The sequence below is a fragment of the Colletotrichum phormii genome (assembly GCF_030913505.1).
Source record: "Colletotrichum phormii strain CBS 102054 chromosome Unknown BDP81scaffold_11, whole genome shotgun sequence".
In the NCBI taxonomy this organism is placed as follows: domain Eukaryota; kingdom Fungi; phylum Ascomycota; class Sordariomycetes; order Glomerellales; family Glomerellaceae; genus Colletotrichum; species Colletotrichum phormii.
In genome coordinates, this window is record NW_026851453.1 from 318,524 (window position 1) to 335,566 (window position 17,043).

The following is a 17,043-nucleotide window of genomic DNA, read 5'->3' on the forward strand; positions in this document are numbered from 1 at the left end:
GCGAGGGTGGTCCGGTGTTCATTGACATTAGGTGGCTTCGGGTACCTCCAGGGCCTGGGTGAAAGGTGTCCTTCTTTCGGGTGGAAAATCAGCAGATGTAGGAGCCAATTGGGACCACTCTGGCGCCAAAATAAGTTGCCGCCGTTCCAGCTCGTCTCTCGGATGCCGCCGCCGCCATTCAGCTCGTTCCGGCTTGGTGCATCCCGCCGACTTGCCGGTTGCAGACCACGGAGCTTCTTTCATACGCCTGGCCTCCGCCCATTCCCTGCAACTTTGCACGTGTCGACCATCTGATAATAGCACTTCCCTTCAAATACAAGAAAAACACTAGATTTAGATTACGTTCGTTCTTCGGGCATTTGACAAAGTGACGTTTACCAGCACCTCGCTACACTACCAGTAGCACCCGTAATCCCGAAGCCTCGTGCAGGCTGCAGCACTGTTTAACAACTAGGAGGTCAAAAATGTCGACTAATCGTCGTCTTGTAGTGGCGCCATCATTTCGTAGTCATGATCCGTGGGTTATTTGACCAAGCCCATGCGCGTGCCTCGACATCATCTTGTTATGTCTCATATACAGTTGGTCGAAGCTCATATCACATGCATGCCTGTGAGATTACCGCCCACAGATCCCATGTCCTTTGGAAAATATTTGCATCTTGTAACACTGCATTAGCTTCAAGTATCTATCTCCTGGTTCCTGAGCTCTGTTCATTACTGTCGTTGGTCCAGCTATGCAGGTACTAGCCAACAGCGACCATCTACACAACCAACACGCCGTCCCTTCTTCTTCCAGACGGAGCATTCACTCGTCCATGATGGCCTTCGTCTCATTGATTGGCGAGACTCAGCGCCCGCCACATCAGCGGCAACGTGGCATAGACGATGGCCATGATGCTGGACAATAGACGTCTCGCCAGACCAGACTATTTCTCAACTTCCAAGACATGCAGCAAACAGCTCAACACCGACAGATCCCCGATGACTCAAACCAACTAAAAGAAATGCAATAACCATAGTGGTATGCGCCGTCTTTATACCGTGTGCCGTGGTCTGCAAAGACGAGGTATCATTATCTCTCAACCTCTTCTCCTGAATATCTAAAGAGAAAAGTTCCATCGTAATTGGCCGTCATTCGTGTCGTTGAGAGCATCGCCCAAGCAGAAGTCTGCTGGGCGGGGAGCGGGATTGTGTACTGCGATTGCAGGGTAACGAGACGTTTCTCGCTATGCCGGTCTCACTGGGGAGGCTGATAATTGAGTGGGCGCCTATTTTGATCGATGTGAGTGATGCATCACAACGGATGGGATTGAGGGGTACACCGACTTGAAGAGTAGAATGTGCGGCTCAGGCTCGTGGACCTCGTAGTGTTCCCAACCCAAGCTCTGCGTTCCTAACATTAGTCGTCTGTCGCGCGTCGTAGAGAGGCCACAGCGGGGGCCGCGGGGCATACCTGAGTGATGCCGAGTGCTCGCCATTCCTCTTCCCAGAGCAGCTTCAATGTTCCATGGGAAGAATCATGGTAATCTTTAGGGATGGCCTTGAGCATGGCTTTGGGCAGCTGCACATGCCGGTATTCGTACTCGCTGTCAGAGTATCTAGAAGGGGAAAGGCAAATAAGTTAGTCCACAGTCAATGGAATTGCGGCAGCACGAAAAACAACAAGATAACCTACCGTGCCGAGTAGTGGATAGAGTCGATGAACTCGTCCAAACGGGCCCTCTCTGAGTCGGACAAAGCCCGCGGGACCTTGTTACGACGGCTCATGTCGATATCCATAGCGGAAGCGGTTTGTCTGTCTTGTGATGGGAGTGTGCGTCTGTGGGATCGAGAGTGGCGTCGAGTCTCGGTGCGTAACCGCGGACGCGATCGGCGGGGTAGCTCGTTTACAAGGGACGAAGGGGTCAAGTGACGGGCGAAGCTGTCGGAAACTGGCGATATGCTCTCGGGCGCGGGAGAGGAGTCTGAGGGCGCGAAAGATCCAGTTCTTCCGGCAGGTCAGGCGACCACACACACAAAGCCAAGTCGGAGGGGAAGAGGAAGGGGAGGAAGAGAAAAAAAAAAGGTAAACAGCGATGCAGGCGGGGTAAGCAGGAATTGGCACTGAAACAACGGTTCAGCTGCACCACTGACTCGAAGGAGGAGATGGGAAGTAACGAGGGAGCTCGATGTCAAGAATATGATGTTCGAGGGAGGCTGGCGCGCGCAGCATCGAGGGGTTATTATTCAAAGAGTGGGCAAAGATACGGAGCAGTAAACAAAAGTCGGATTGGATTTCACTGAGGTACTTCGAACCCCGGCGCTGCCATCATCTGCTGGCCCCCAGGGTCCGAGGCGTTTTTGCCGGCAACTTCCGCCCCTGGAGTCTGGCCTGGCCTGGACGAAGTACCTGCTCAAGTGCTACGATGCTGCATCTTAACATGCCTTACATAACCTAAAAGGTACCTCGATCTACTCGAGATGTTGTGCTGTTGCGCATGCAGTCCAGCTTCAGCTGATTTCACTGCAATTTTGAGAGTTTCACTCCACTAACCGGATACTTCCATCTGAGAATGAGCACAGACTACACATTCCATGCCGTGGGCGGTGAAACTTTTCGCCTTTTTTCGGTTCTCAACGGCGTCGACGGGACCCACTCTATGACCGCCACCTGGCAGCACCACCATTACCAGCCCGCCAATTCAGTTTTGCTGGTATTGAACAGTTGCCTCGAGAAAAAGGCACTCTATAATTAATACCTTACCTCTGGTCATACCTGAGGCACCAGGTGGCAGGAAGTCGCCAAGGGAGATACCTCGTCCTCGTACCTTCTCCTTCTGGCTGCTCCTGCCGTTCAATGGTCAGCGCAAAAAGGTCAATACCACCATCCCGAAATTCCCAGAGAGAATCCCCCCCCAGCATCCCCAACCTTGAAAGACTTACCTACTCACTCACCACCTACCACCTGCACCATCGCGCGAAAGCTCATCGCGCCAAAAAAAAAAAAAATTCCACTTCGAGTGCCTGGGCTTTTCGGTATCTCAGATCTCTAGCTACCCCCATCTCAACCCGAGAAAAAAACGTGGGGAGAGCTGCATCATCTCCGGGGACCTGCCTAGCTAGGTACCTTAGTTTTGCTGCGCTAAGTACCTTACCTTACCTCCGTCTACAGCCCTGGCTACCAACAACCTTGGCCCGAACCTTCCTTACCTTACCCGCTCCGTCTCCATCTCCAACCCGACGCGTCTCTGCAATCCAGTCGCAGCTGCAGCATCACCACCGCCTCTCCCACACAAAGGCTGCTACTTGCCGTCACCCATTGCAGGCACAATACAGCAAACAGCTCTTTCTTACTTTCTCAGTGAAGAGCGCATGCGTTCGCGACCATTGTCCTCGCCTTTTTGATGGACAACAAGCGGAGATCATCCGCCGTCAATGGCGTGAATGAAGCTGACGAACGCGCTGCAAAGCGCCAGAGACTGACTGAGGTGAGCTTCCATTGTCCTCCATACCCCCAAATGCACCCTTCACCTGTCGACGGAAGTTTTTCATGCTTGTGTCGCCCTTCACAGGGCTTCACGAGGAATCTGACTTGCGCCCGATTGGTTCCGAAATGGATGACATTGACTTGGGCGTCATTTGCACTGCACTTCCCTCCATGCCCATTTCCGCCAGTCTCCCGATTTTTCCAGACCTTCTCGGAGCATCGCCTCCCCCGAACTACTGGGCACTGTGGCTCTTCAAGGACAAAGCTAACATTTCTTCCTCCCTCATAGAAATATGATCTCAGCAAGGGTGAGACGGTCGAGTCGACTACCGAACATGGCCTGTTCTTCCTCGAGCAGATCCGCCGAACTCAGGACAAGAAGTAAGTTTACCTACTTACCCATCTTGGTCACCGCATAGCTCAAGTCGGCCTTTTCATCGGCTCGATGTGTCTTGGATATCGATTGCAGTGGTGTCATCCGCAAATCAGGCTGCAGCAGCGAATGCTAATCTTCCAACTCTTCTAGTGGCCGCAAAGTCGCCGTCTACTTCGAGAAGCTGATGCCGAGAGAGGGCAATGCCGAATACTACAAGAAGACGAGAATGCCGATTTCGCTTTCGATAATCGAAAGAAAGCTCAAGAAGGGAGATTTCTCTACTCTTACCGAACTCGAGAGCTACTTCAAGCGTATGGTCTCCAACGCGAAGGATTTCTACACTAGAAGCACCCCCCAGTTTGACGATGCCGAGAGAGTTCGCAAAGCTTTGAGCAACTTCATGACCAAGACCAATCCCGCTTATGCCAGAGGCGGCTACACCGCGGTCCCGACACTTCTGCCTGCCCATCGCGTCGACGAAGCTGAAGAAGACGACATAGAGAAGCCGCAAGGTGCGGCAGAATCCCCCGAGGAACAGGATGATGCCGACGAAGATGAGGAGGAGGCAGAAGAAGCCGAAGCGGACGAAGAGGACGGAGAGGAAGATGACGATGCGGAAGGCGAGGAGGACGATGACGAGGGAAGCCAGAACTCCAAGCCGACTATTCTCATCCGTCGCAGAGGACCGGGTAGATCGTCATCGTCTAGGGCCGTGACATCTCGCAAATCAAATGCTCGGACTGCCACGCCTAGTCGCCCTGACTACGAGTACGAGGGCATCCCATACAAGGGCCTCAACTTCCAGACGGCTCAAGAGAAGATTGTGGAGGAAATGATTCGCAAGAAAGAAGACGGGTAAGTGACTGACTCCTCATTGTTGTAGACCATGCTAACACACTGCCCAGCGAGGACGAGGCTTATTTTGAAGCCTTCATCAACCTTCCTCCGCGAGCTTTGAAAGACTATTACCGAGTCGTCAAGGATCCCATGTCGCTCCGCAAGCTTCAGAAGATCACCAAGGGTGTTCGAGGTCGCAACGAGGCCACTGGCACTAGCGACTTGAAGAGCTGGGCGGCATTCGAAGAGACGGCCAGCTTACTCTGGGACAACGCCAAGTACTACAATGAAGAAGGAAGCGAAATCTATGAATTGGCGCGGGAACTTCAGGTATGTTTGACCATAACGATGACGAGAGCCCCTTCTGACAAGGGGTTAGAAATTCTTCGCCGACGAAATCAAAAAGGCCAAGGCAGCTGTGCCAGAGCCTTCGCAGCCCAAGATCAAGCTCAAGGTTCAGCAGCCCGCTTTTGAGCAGCCCGCCACATCCAAGAAGATCACTATCCATGTTGGGGGCAAGAGTGAGCCCGCAGACTCGCCCGCGCCCACGATTCCCCAGCCAGCGGGAGCCATCGCCAGTGATCAAGCGCCACTTGGCAACGGCACCGCTCGCCAGGGTGGACTGCCAGCCGTTTCCGCTGCCATGGACAGACTCCGAAGCACTTCGGCCGCATCCCCGAGTCCCTCTGTCGCAAACAACATCAAGCGCGAGGACGCAGCACGACCTTCTCCCGCAGTGACCCCCGGTCAACCTAGCACGCCATCTGCTTTTCCGCCGCCTGCGGGCCAGACAGCAAGCCTGTCCAACGCGACATTCCAACCCATTGGACTTGTGCAGCCTCAGCCACAGGCGAATCCTATTCCACAGCCGCCTCCGAAGCCTCTGTGGGATCAGCAGTTCCGTGCGCCTGGCAAGAGTACGTATGGTACCAAGACATGAAAATGACTACATCGCTGACCAAGCTCTTAGGCGCTGCCGATGCACTCATCACCAATCTGACTATCCAGGCTCATCCGATGATCAATATCGGAGGTCGCTTCAACATCAGTCTGAATCCCCTCGAAAGAGAGTGCAAGCAGTCTGTGACCGTTCATGTCCCTGCCAGCCAGCTAAGACTTCAGGCCATTGTGACCGTGCCGACGTTCCTTGAGAAGGAAGGACGTCAGTGGCGATTGTGGGTGCAGGTCAACCGGTCTACTTTACAGCAATCTCATCCCATTCAGGGCCAGGTGCTTCCCGTCAACGCCAGAGTCTTTGACGTTCAGCTCCAGGCTGGAGTGGTCAATGAAATCGACGTCTCTGTCGCAGCTGCTCTGCCCAAGGGACAAAAGCTGCCGAATGGAGCCGATTTCGAGGTGGAGACTATGACACTGCTTGCCAACGTGCCCCGGAACTAGGAGTTTTCCGACACCACTAGTCAAGCTGTCCCGGCTGGCGGCTATTCAGACGCTAACAACATCTACGGAAACCAGGTGGACGTTCAGCCTATCGATCAAGTGCGCTTTGAGAATCATCAGGCCTATGAGAGTGTTCTCGCCCCTACTCTACAGCCTCCAGTGACCTTACGAGACGTTTGGGATCAAGCTGAACTCAGAAGCGCGACAACTGCCTCTGCGGCGAACCCACTCGGGTTCCGGGAGTACATCACGGACGAAGGCTTGACCACCTTTTATCCGCCCATCCCAAGTTGGCCTGAAGACGATGACTTATCGCCACATGTGCCTACAGCTCAACCGTCTGCAGTGACGCCTCCGGTGACAACTCTGGCGACGACCCCTGACCATGGATACAACGATCTTCCAGCTCCTTTGCCTCAGGATGGATCCCATATGTATCCCCGCTTGCAGAAGCTGATGTCTGGAGAGGTAGACCATCTACCCCTTCTGAGCGATCCGGCCCAGCCCCCGTCTTCCGGAGCTCTTCAGCCCATGGGTCATGCCGCCAACCAAGCAGCCATGGCGACAACGCCCATTAGAGAGGCTCATACCCCAGAGACCCGCGCGAGACAGCGACACCACGCAGGTGACGACTTGGAATTCTTACGTTACCACACTCCGTCAAATGCGAGCCTTCGCCAGCCTCCGCACGCAACGCAACAGTTTCCTGGTTCGCAAGCTGCCAATGGGTTCTATGAGCAACTTCTCATTGTCAACTCCGGAATGCCGGGCGAAGACCTGCGGCTGCGACTTCAGCACGAGAGAGATGCCCGGGACAATCATCGGCGGGCTCAAGGGCATCTTCAGCCTCAAGAGCATCTCAGGTACCAACAGTACTCGTCTTTTCCTGAGCAGCATTCCGGGATGGAAGTCAAGCAGGAGAATGCTCAGGTGCCTATTCAGGAAGCTCAAAACGCGGTCATCAACAACCAAGTGGGCAAGGTCATCAAACAGGAAGCCCAGGCATTGGGAGATCTCGAGAGCCAGCATTACGTGCGAAAGTACGTGGCAGTGACTAGAGAGGACTACGCTTATATGGCCTATTACTCGGGGGCTGACTTGATGGCCCGCGAGGGAATGGCTGTTCCTCGGCCCAAGCAGCTGAGACCAGCCCAGAAGGGTGACCCGGATGGTGAGTACATCTGGTCTGTTTGATGGCCACGCTGTGCCTTCTTACGGGGCCATGTCCATTCTGCCTCAAGCGGCAACATGTTCTTGGTGGATATCTAGGCACTTGCTGAGGTGATACGGGTTTTCTGGTTCTCGTGGGTTTCACTTTCTGGGATGGATCTTTGCGCTTTTCGCGCCTTATACCCGCCTGGGTACTCTTTCTCGGCCATGGATCTCCACTGTAGAGTATATCGCTATCGTTAGATAGGAAATGAGCTTATATACACCGCGTTGTACAGTGGGAGTATCCACTTATACTGTGTAACTCGTATCGAGCACCGCCTTATGAGCAATAGGGCAGAGAAAATAACAAATACACCACGTTGTATGCCCAAAGCCAGTAAAGCCGAGGCACGAGTGATTAACGCCGCAATCGCTGAGATTGCCTTAGATTGTGAGCCTCGCTCATGTATCTCGACCGATTGGGAAACAATAAGGAATTCGTTCACTGTGAGGGTAACCAGCCGAAGCACCAGAGGTTCCTCTGGGTCCTGAATCCTAGTCAAGATGCGGCTGCAAATCAGCAGTGACTCACTGCAAATAGGATTGTTCGTTCGCAGTATCGCAGTGGTAGGTGTCATCTGGATGTGAACCTGCGGAGACGGTAGACGAAATAATTTGAAACATGCCTATCCAATCCGTACGGATATCGCAAGGACTCAAGGAGTCAGTCATACTTGCATGACGTCGTCTGGGGATCCGTTACTGAAGTGTGGACCCTTATTAGAAAATTGGAGCAGCGTCTACCCCAGCACCCAGCAACCGGCAGCCAGATGATGTCTTGGAGGACCGTCGGTAATGCGGACGGGGGCCCGTCGGAGGATCCGACAAAGCGACCTAACCATATTATGGCCTCGCGACGGTACCTGGGGTCAGACGACTTCGAGTACCTAGCTAATAGCCTCGTTTTTCGTTATTTATTCGGTTTGTCCAACAAGCACGAAGATGGACACTTTCTCGCATCATTGTTCCTGTCGAGACACCCGGCTGGGGTTCGAATTAAGCACGGCGAGTTGCATCACTAGTACAGCCCGGGCTGGCGGCAATTGGTCTGATGTTTAATGCGTGGTAGCTGGTTGGCGCGAGGCACGCTCGGCTCAGAAGCATCTTGCGCTCCCCGGTGCTCGTGAACCCGTGAGGAGGATCGCGCAGCCGGGCCAACTCTGTCCAACTTCGTCTCAATTGTTGCCTCTGATGCTTAGCGCCATCCAATTTCGTGGGGAAGAGTCAATTGAAGCTCCCAAGGGCAGTTCAGTCGGGTCATGGTCTCCGACGGCACTCGTTGCGACGCTTGCGAAGCAACTTTTGTCCTTTGCGCTGCTGCAGGAGGTCGGCGCTCCGCCCCAGGTAGCTGACCTTGCAGCTCCCAGGAACCTTGTCAACGGGTAGGCCAGGCCCCTCTCGCCGCTCACAAATCAGCCAACAATGGCTGCAGAGACATCATCTTGGGGGCAGGATTCCGACGAGGACGAAAGGCGGTGTCTCCCACGCAAGGCCATCATTGCTGCAGCACCATCAGCAGGTGGCAGCGCTGAGCGGGAGGATGGCACAGAAGCGGACACGGACTATGAACCCAGGCAAGCTGCAGCATGTGGAATTACCGCATGAGGTTTAGCGTTACCTCCAAGTGGGAGATCGATCTTCCGATAACGGGGGGCTGATTGGCCTATGAGGCGTGTGGAGAGGCATTCCGCCAATGGCAGAGGTCGAATCCAGCCCGCTTCAGGTGGCATCTAGCGGGGTACAGACAGGACAGACGTAACGACCGGCCCTTGGAAAATGTTGATTAAGAGTCAATGGCACAGTGCTGCAGCGCGGTCGGGGATGTGCCATGAGCGGGGCTAAAGAGTGGGAAAAAATCTTTTTTTCCGCTCATTGACTGGTTGACCTTGGGAGCAGCGAACGCCGTCCTCGGTCATCACTGGCCATCCCGCCCAATCCACACCTTGTTGCGTACCGCCTCGCCTCGCCCGGTGCTATTTTTTTTTTACTTCCAGTTTTTCCTTACATATACTCTTGGCCTACCGTCCATCTTCCCAGTCCCTTCTTTGAACTGTGACTCAACTTGCTCAAAACTCCGTCTATAAATCCCACCATCATCCCGAGCTTCCACCTATTTATCCTCGAACAATTCAATCCCATTACACGACATACGGTGCATGAACATACAAGATGTGCCCTACTCCTGACGTCCCGGCCTCCAATGGCCATGCCAATGGCACCAATGGCCATGCGAACGGCAACGGCGCCGCCAACGGCACCAACAAGGCTAGTAAGTGTCGCAGTTCTCTTGCGCGTGACATTGCTGTCGATTGATTACTGACTCCATTGCGTCCAGACCACCCTGGCTACACTGCCATTCCCGTAAGAACCATCAATCGCCTCCGAAAACCGCTTCCGCGGTACCGTTGACGAATTGTTCTGACTCCGACGATATAGACCAAGCAGAAGCACACCGGAAGCAACCCGTACCAGCCGGTTGGCGACTTCCTCAGCAACATTGACCGATACCAGATTAGTGTGTTCTGCCGAACGAGCTTCTTTTGAGTCAAACCCCACTGACGTGTGACGTATAGTCGAGTCCACTCTGAGAGAGGGCGAGCAGTTCGCCAACGCCTTCTTCGACACCGAGACCAAGATCAAGATTGCCAGGGCTCTCGACGACTTTGGTGTCGACTACATTGAGCTTACCTCGCCCGCTGCCTCTGAGCAGTCCCGCAAGGATTGCGAGGCAATCTGCAAGCTCGGCCTCAAGTCCAAGATCCTGACTCACGTCCGCTGCCACGTAAGAGCTCTCCGCGTCCGCAAACCAAAATATCGCAAAGACTAACACTGCGCAGATGGACGATGCCCGCCTCGCCGTCGAGACCGGTGTTGACGGTGTCGATGTCGTCATTGGCACCTCCTCATACCTCCGTGAGCACTCCCACGGCAAGGATATGACCTACATCATCAACACTGCCATTGAGGTTATCCAGTTTGTCAAGTCCAAGGGTCTCGAGATCCGTTTCTCTTCTGAGGACTCCTTCCGTTCCGACCTCGTCGACCTTCTCTCCGTCTACAGCGCCGTCGACAAGGTTGGTGTTCACAGAGTTGGTATTGCCGACACAGTCGGCTGCGCCAGCCCTAGACAAGTCTACGACCTTGTCCGCACCCTGAGAGGTGTCGTCAGCTGCGATATCGAGACTCACGTAAGTCGCCTTTAGATCTACCGAACACGGCGCATATTCAATACTTACACCCCGATAGTTCCACAACGATACTGGATGCGCCATTGCCAACGCTTACTGCGCGCTCGAGGCCGGTGCCACCCACAGTGAGTCAAATTCTCGATAGCTTCGTGCTCCACACATACTGACGTTCAACTACCAGTCGACACCTCCGTCATCGGTATCGGTGAGCGCAACGGTATCACCCCTCTCGGTGGTCTGATGGCTCGCATGATCGTTGCCGCCCCCGAGTACACCAAGTCCAAGTACAAGCTGCACAAGCTCAAGGAGCTTGAGGACCTCGTCGCCGAGGCTGTCGAGATCAACATTCCCTTCAACAACTACATCACCGGTTTCTGTGCCTTCACCCACAAGGCCGGTATCCACGCTAAGGCCATCCTCAACAACCCTAGCACATACGGTACGTTGGGTGGCAATGTTCCGGGCTAAGGGCACAGCTAACGCATTATGCAGAGATTATCAACCCCGCCGACTTCGGCATGAGCAGATACGTCCACTTCGCATCAAGATTGACTGGATGGAACGCCATCAAGTCGCGTGTTGAGCAGCTTGGTCTCACCATGACCGACGCTCAGGTCAAGGTCGTCACTCAGAAGATCAAGGCCCTGGCAGACGTCAGGCCGATTGCCATTGATGACGCCGATTCCATCATCCGTACTTTCCACCTGAACATTACGGAGGGTGAGGAGAAGCCGCTGTTGCCCAACTTGACCGCCGAGGAGCAGGCCAAGTTCGAGAAGGCGGAGAGAGAGCTTGCTGGCGAGCCTGAGAAGCGTGCTTTGGATGATGCCGCAGCGGAGCCCGCGGCCAAGAAGGTTAAGGCGTAGATTTTTTTATTCTATTTCGGGATGCATATGGGACACCAAAAAAAGGGGGCATCTGCTTGTACAATCATAGAGGGGAGAGCTACAAAAGTGTTTAGTTCAGATACCTCATCAACGAAGAAACGTTCAAAGTCGAAATGGTATTACACAATTGGATCGCTTAGGTTGCAAGCGCCAGTGTTTTGGCTCTGTCAGAGATGTCCAATTTCCACTGTTTGGGAGGGAGCCACCAAGAACCATTGGTCATATAAAGGGTCTGTTAATTGGAGTATGAACCATACTGACTAGAAAGAGTTCCACGTTTCCCGTGAACTAATACCTTGTACTCCGGAGGCAATGACATGAATCCCGTCGGCTCACACTTGGGTCGATCATTGATGTTGGTGGGGTTGGGTTGGGTGGGATAAAGAAAGTACCTTGGAAGGCTAAGATAAGATAAGGACGGCAGAACAGAAAAATTCCAGTTCACCGACCACTTTTTGCCCGAGCACCTCGTCGCAATCCTCCCTCCATTTGCAGTTGCCCCAACGAAGAACCACTCGAATCAAATGATTGTTTTGGCCATGAACTCGTCCCCCATGCGCTCATGACACCCCGAAGCCGACCAACAGATACTAACCTAATTATCTCCTTCGCCATCCGATCGCGAACCTAGAAAAATCGAAAGTCTCCCACCGAAACGATCAAAAGACCTCCCCCAAACTCCCACAACCGACGAGACAAAAAAGATGGACGCCCGCGCCCTCCTCCAATCGCAAGGCTGGCGCGGATCAGGCCACTCCCTCCACGCAACAGACGACCGCATCGGCCTCTCGAAGCCGCTCCTCCTCAACCGCAAAGACAACACAAAAGGGCTTGGCACCAAGGCACATTTCACGAGCGACACGTGGTGGATGAACGCCTTTGACGAGCAGTTGCAGGGACTGGATACTTCGAAACAAGGGCAGGTCACGCAGACGGTCACGACGGGGCGGCTGAACCAGATTGAACAGGTGTCGGGGGGCAAGTGGATGCTGTATGCGAGTTTTGTAAAGGGTGGGTTTTTGGAGGGGACGATTCAGGAGCTTGAGAGGAAGGTGAAGGAGGAGAAGGAGGAGGCGAGCGGTGCTTCGACGCCTGAGAGTGGGGGTACGAGTAGTTCTGAGAGCGGAGACGAGAAGGAGACGACAAAAAGAGTGGTGAAGGGCAAGGAGAAGAAGGAGAGGGGGGAGACCAAGGAGGAGAGGAGGGCGAGGAAGGCTGCCAAGGCGGCGAGGAAGACGGCGAGGGAGGCGAGGAGGGTTGAGAGGTCTGCGAAGAAGGCCTTGAAGGAGGAGAAGAGGGCGCGGAGGGAGGTGAAGAAGGTCAAGAGGGAAGCGAGGAAGGCGAAGAAGGGGGTGTCTGGTTGAATGCTGCTGGGGCTGAGAATGGGGTTCTGAAACCCCCAAAAGATTAGCATAACGGGGAGGACATGTTCCCCGCCGCTGCTTCGCCGAGCCGAAGACAAGACCCGTCGTCGCCGTGCTCTACTTTTTCTGGTAGAGCGAGAGGCTGTGCCACACGCCAACGTCAGTGAGCATCAGACATCAGCTTCACGGCTTCGTGGCGAGGGTTAGAGCGGGGAAACATTACTGTCAACAACAAGGGGCTTCGTTACATGGCGCAAGGGATATCCAAAAAAGCACTGATTGATAGAAGATACAAGGTCACGTCGTCCAGCTGGGACGTAAGAGCAAGCGGGCTCTGTCGTGGTCACGGGCACTTCACTGCCTGTAATTGAAGTTGTTGGACACCGTCTTCTGCATCAATCAGCGACTGCGCTGTTTCAAATTCCTCTAATTTGAGCTTCATCTTGAGTGAAAGCATACGGACCAAGCTCGTCCAAATTCTGGTATCTTCAGAATAAATTTCGGATCTACTTCCGGGCCTTGTTGCTCGTTGCATGTCACGTTCCCCCCTTCTTCTTCCTCCTCTCCTTCTACCTCTGTTTGCGGATCTACGCTTGTCTGGGTGTCTTTGCCTCCATGTTTTGCCCATCGTGCACACCGGGAGAGCTTGCGGGCGAAGTCAATGGCGGACTTGGATATTTAAACCATGTCTGATGGGGTTCAAGGCTCCTTGGGGGTCTTGCCTGGCTTGTTGGAAAGTAGCCATGGCCTCCTGTCCCAGAAGTCATCCTTGATGATGTCGAGGTGCTCGATGACGACGCGGGCCTTTGTGCGCTTCTTCTTGTCCTTTTCCGCTTGCGTCTTGCTCTGTTGGACGGGCTCCGCGAGCGCATCTGCTGCCTGCGCGGCGTTGTGGGTGCCCGGTTCGACGAGCTCGTACTGTAAAAGGGTGTCTTAGTCGGGCAAGTTCTGCGCCTCACGCATCCTGTCAAGGAGAACCCTGGAATGACTTACATCTCGGAAGACTACGCTGCCTTTCTTGTTGATCTCGGGCTCGTTGTTGTAGTTGATTTTGAATTTGGAGAAGAGTATCTCGTTCTTGTCTCCGGATACGGTTCCCTTGGTAAGTGATTAGATTTGTGTTGCATCAACATTTCTTGGTCAAGGAGGACGCACCGCCAGGAGTTTCTCTGCTTCTCTGTTGTCGAGGCCACCTAATTGGATCAAAGCCCAGAATGCTGTGTTGTAGAGGTTGTTGATGTGGCCTTTTACTAGGTTAGCCTCTTAAGAGCACGAATGACTATGCCGCAGAGCACTTACAATCGACTTGGCGCCAGCTCATGTAGTCTCTCAGGTTTGACACGGTAGGATAGCACACTGCTCTTCCATCAAAGCTCGGCAGAGGTGAGGTGAGCGGGGTATCTGGGAAATACTGCGACCACAAGTGGACGTAGTTGGCCGTGAACGTGGACACGACTGTGCTTGAGATCTTGCTAAATAATCTTAGCTGTGCGATTTCAAAATTGAAGGCAGATGTAAGCCAGCCAATGTGGCTTACCTGGCTCTCCTCTCAAAGAGGGTACATGATTTGTGAAACACGAAGCTGTACTCGTCGCTGACGCCGTAGGCGATGGTGATGTCTGGAAGCTCGGTGACGACAACCCTGGCGGCGGCGTTCATGAGGTCTATGGCCCTCTTGTCGTTTGGCTTTTCAAAGCCATACTTTGCACATAGTCTATGTGGTGTAGGGGCAATGATCGTTAGAGGGTAGATCTTGGTCGAGAAATGGATCCCTACTTCCCCGACTCGACTTACTTGGTGAAACCTCGCCCGTCTATGCGGACGACGATCCAGGTGTTTGGCAAAAGGAAGTCAGGCTGCTCAAAGCTCTTGACGTATTCAAATCTGCATTTGGAGTCAGATCAATTTCCATGGGGAGAGAAAGGGACGGTGGACTCTTACTTGGAGTTCGCCATTGTGAGGATGGGGAAGAACACGCCGTCTGAGGTCTACTGTAAGGCAGTGTTGGAGACGAACTTCAGACAGTAGGTAGACGGGATGGCGGGGGAGGGGTCGTTCTGCCGCTGCTTCGGCGGGGTCTAAATGTGAGCCGAGATGGGTACAAGGATCAGGGATGTCGCGCAACAGCAGCGCTCTTTTACACGGGCTCCCATCGCAGCTACCACCTCAGACAAGTTGAATCATAAGGTAAATTGTTACTACTCAAATTTTCCGGCGATTACGACAAAATGCCATTTGACGAAACTATCTCATTGGACTCAGTTGGGAAAAGTAGAAAGGCTATGGCAATAAGTCGTTCCTGTCCTCTAGTCCTATCCCTCTTGATCGTGCCTGCAGTCTCGAACAAAGAAAACTGACTGCGAAGCACATGCGGCGTCTAAGAAAATACTAGGTGGCCATGTAAACTGCGGTCTTCGGCGGTAATTTGCACTTTGAAGAATTTGACTCATCTACAACGCCTCGGTCTGAAATACCTATTCAACCTAAGACGACACAGGCACAGGCTTGGAGAGGTACCTGAGCTACTCCGGTCCGTACCTAAGGTGGGCGGCAGGTAGGCGTTCATTGTGGGGCCGGATCCCTGGAGCACTTCAGCCTTGCAGGCGCAAGAAAGGCAGTCGCATGCGCACGGCTGCACTCCAATAATTATTCCTCTAATCCAACCGCTCAAGCTTGCGACCTGCACCATACCCCTCAATCCGAAGCACGCAACGCTCGTCTAGATCGCCAGCTTGCGACAGCAGCTGGGCCTCCCGCGATCATGAACTTCCTTCTCAGTAATGAAGAGAATGAGGCCATTGCCGCGGTCGAGGCCATCAACGCGATCAACAATACGAACACCATCCGGTCCGGGCATTCAACATGCCTACGATTCAATCGATCGGGTGACCTCTTGGCCTCTGGTAGGGTGGACGGCACAGTGGTCATCTGGGACATTGAAACGATGGGCGTGGCGAGGAAGATGCGCGGCCACCACAGAAGTATCACTTCGCTGAGTTGGTCAAGGTGTGGTCGCTATCTGCTGTCAGCGTGCCAGGGTTGGAAGGCTGTCTTGTGGGATTTGAAGGACGGCAAACGGTATCGCGAGGTCCGTTTTCGGGCTCCGGCATACATCGCGGAGCTCAATCCCTTCAATCAGTGAGTTGAATAACCCGTTTACCTATGAAGCTGACAGTTCGCTAACTTAGCAAGTCACCAGTTTGTGGCTTCGATATTTGAGGAGCAACCGATACTCGTCGATGTGTCAGATGTGACCGATGTCAAATACCCCCTAAGCTCGGCACCGAAACGCCCCGATATTGACGGCGAACCCACCGAGAAACAACTAAAAGACGACGCGAAACAGATGACCACCGTCACGATATTTACCTCTACGGGAGAGCATATTCTGGCGGGAACCAACAAGGGATGGATCAACGTCATTGACGTCAAGACTCTGAAGACCATATACTCAGAAAAGCCATGCAGCGGTGTAATTACAACATTACGGCTGAACAACTCGGGGAGAATTCTCCTGATCAACGCCCAAGACCGCGTTGTCAGAACCTTCCATATTCCGAATCTCGCAGCCGAGAATCTCGATCTCGATACAATACACTTCACGGAAGAGCACAAGTTTTCAGATCAAGTCAACAGGCTGTCATGGAACCACGTCACCTTCAGTTCCGCCTCTGAGTACGTCGCGGCATCAACGTACAACAACCACGAGATATATGTCTGGGACAGGGGCATGGGCAGCACAGGCCTGATCAGAATTCTGGATGGCCCCAAGGAAGAACAAGGCGTGGTGGAATGGCACCCGGATCGGCCCTTCATCGCAACGTGTGGCCTTGAGACGGGAAGAATATACATATGGTCCGTCATACCCGAGCAAAAGTGGTCCAGACTCGCGCCCGACTTTGCGCAGGTCGAGGAGAACCAAGAGTACGAGGAACTAGAGGACGAGTTCGATATCTACGGCCAGGAGGAGCTGCAAAAGAGACGCCTAGACGCGGAGGATGAGGAAGTGGATGTCGTTACATCGACCGTCATCAATGGACATATTAGCGATGCTGGAGCGTTCCGTATGCCGATACTTTTCGATCTTGGAGAGAGCGACAGCGAGGAAGAGTTCGTTACGGTATCTACCGGTACCATGCGGAGAAGGAGTCCGGGTGCGGACGGTGAGATACCGGATAGCGAAGTAGTGGAGGACAAGATGCAATCTCGAAAGGGCAGGATTGGTGGTAAAGGTCGGAGAAGATGAAGCAAATAATACCCCAAGTTGTTGATGATTTCTACGCTGACAGGCTTCTAATGAACCAAGGTTGAAGCG

At 53.5% G+C, this 17,043-nt stretch overlaps 7 protein-coding genes across 7 annotated transcripts; 5 read left to right on the forward strand and 2 right to left on the reverse strand.

The window, feature by feature from the left end:
* Nucleotides 1–1,237: 1,237 nt before the first annotated feature.
* BDP81DRAFT_394667 (cyclin-dependent kinase regulatory subunit) lies at nt 1,238–1,779 on the reverse strand (the record flags this gene model as incomplete). Its single annotated transcript, XM_060587992.1, has 4 exons — nt 1,238–1,268; nt 1,327–1,385; nt 1,454–1,598; nt 1,676–1,779. The coding sequence occupies 4 exons, from the start codon at nt 1,777–1,779 to the stop codon at nt 1,238–1,240; spliced, it is 339 nt and encodes a 112-aa protein (XP_060444624.1).
* A 1,604-nt stretch (nt 1,780–3,383) lies between these two features.
* BDP81DRAFT_320382 (Bromodomain-containing protein) lies at nt 3,384–6,077 on the forward strand (the record flags this gene model as incomplete). Its single annotated transcript, XM_060584522.1, has 6 exons — nt 3,384–3,467; nt 3,756–3,847; nt 3,993–4,697; nt 4,748–5,009; nt 5,059–5,596; nt 5,650–6,077. 6 exons carry the CDS (start codon nt 3,384–3,386, stop codon nt 6,075–6,077), a joined length of 2,109 nt encoding a protein of 702 aa, XP_060444625.1.
* Nucleotides 6,065–7,421, forward strand: BDP81DRAFT_32490 (uncharacterized protein). Its single transcript, XM_060584928.1, has one exon. It carries the CDS (start codon nt 6,510–6,512, stop codon nt 7,269–7,271), a length of 762 nt encoding a protein of 253 aa, XP_060444626.1. The 5' UTR covers nt 6,065–6,509; the 3' UTR covers nt 7,272–7,421.
* Nucleotides 7,422–9,458: 2,037 nt separating this feature from the next.
* On the forward strand, nt 9,459–11,343 carry BDP81DRAFT_320309 (homocitrate synthase; the record flags this gene model as incomplete). The annotated part of the gene is made up of 8 exons (XM_060584515.1): nt 9,459–9,558; nt 9,625–9,650; nt 9,732–9,804; nt 9,863–10,071; nt 10,127–10,477; nt 10,536–10,602; nt 10,659–10,916; nt 10,970–11,343. The coding sequence occupies 8 exons, from the start codon at nt 9,459–9,461 to the stop codon at nt 11,341–11,343; spliced, it is 1,458 nt and encodes a 485-aa protein (XP_060444627.1).
* Nucleotides 11,344–12,068: 725 nt separating this feature from the next.
* On the forward strand, nt 12,069–12,728 carry BDP81DRAFT_394670 (uncharacterized protein; the record flags this gene model as incomplete). Its single annotated transcript, XM_060587993.1, has 1 exon — nt 12,069–12,728. The coding sequence occupies one exon, from the start codon at nt 12,069–12,071 to the stop codon at nt 12,726–12,728; it is 660 nt and encodes a 219-aa protein (XP_060444628.1).
* Nucleotides 12,729–13,125: 397 nt separating this feature from the next.
* On the reverse strand, nt 13,126–14,724 carry BDP81DRAFT_32517 (tRNAHis guanylyltransferase). Its single transcript, XM_060584951.1, has 7 exons — nt 14,670–14,724; nt 14,523–14,612; nt 14,266–14,442; nt 14,028–14,200; nt 13,884–13,972; nt 13,722–13,826; nt 13,126–13,646 (listed from the first exon to the last, which is right to left on the reverse strand). Exons 1-7 carry the CDS (start codon nt 14,681–14,683, stop codon nt 13,428–13,430), a joined length of 867 nt encoding a protein of 288 aa, XP_060444629.1. The 5' UTR covers nt 14,684–14,724; the 3' UTR covers nt 13,126–13,427.
* A 765-nt stretch (nt 14,725–15,489) lies between these two features.
* BDP81DRAFT_461391 (WD domain-containing protein) lies at nt 15,490–16,974 on the forward strand (the record flags this gene model as incomplete). Its single annotated transcript, XM_060593761.1, has 2 exons — nt 15,490–15,866; nt 15,921–16,974. 2 exons carry the CDS (start codon nt 15,490–15,492, stop codon nt 16,972–16,974), a joined length of 1,431 nt encoding a protein of 476 aa, XP_060444630.1.
* Between the last annotated feature and the right edge of the window lie 69 nt (nt 16,975–17,043).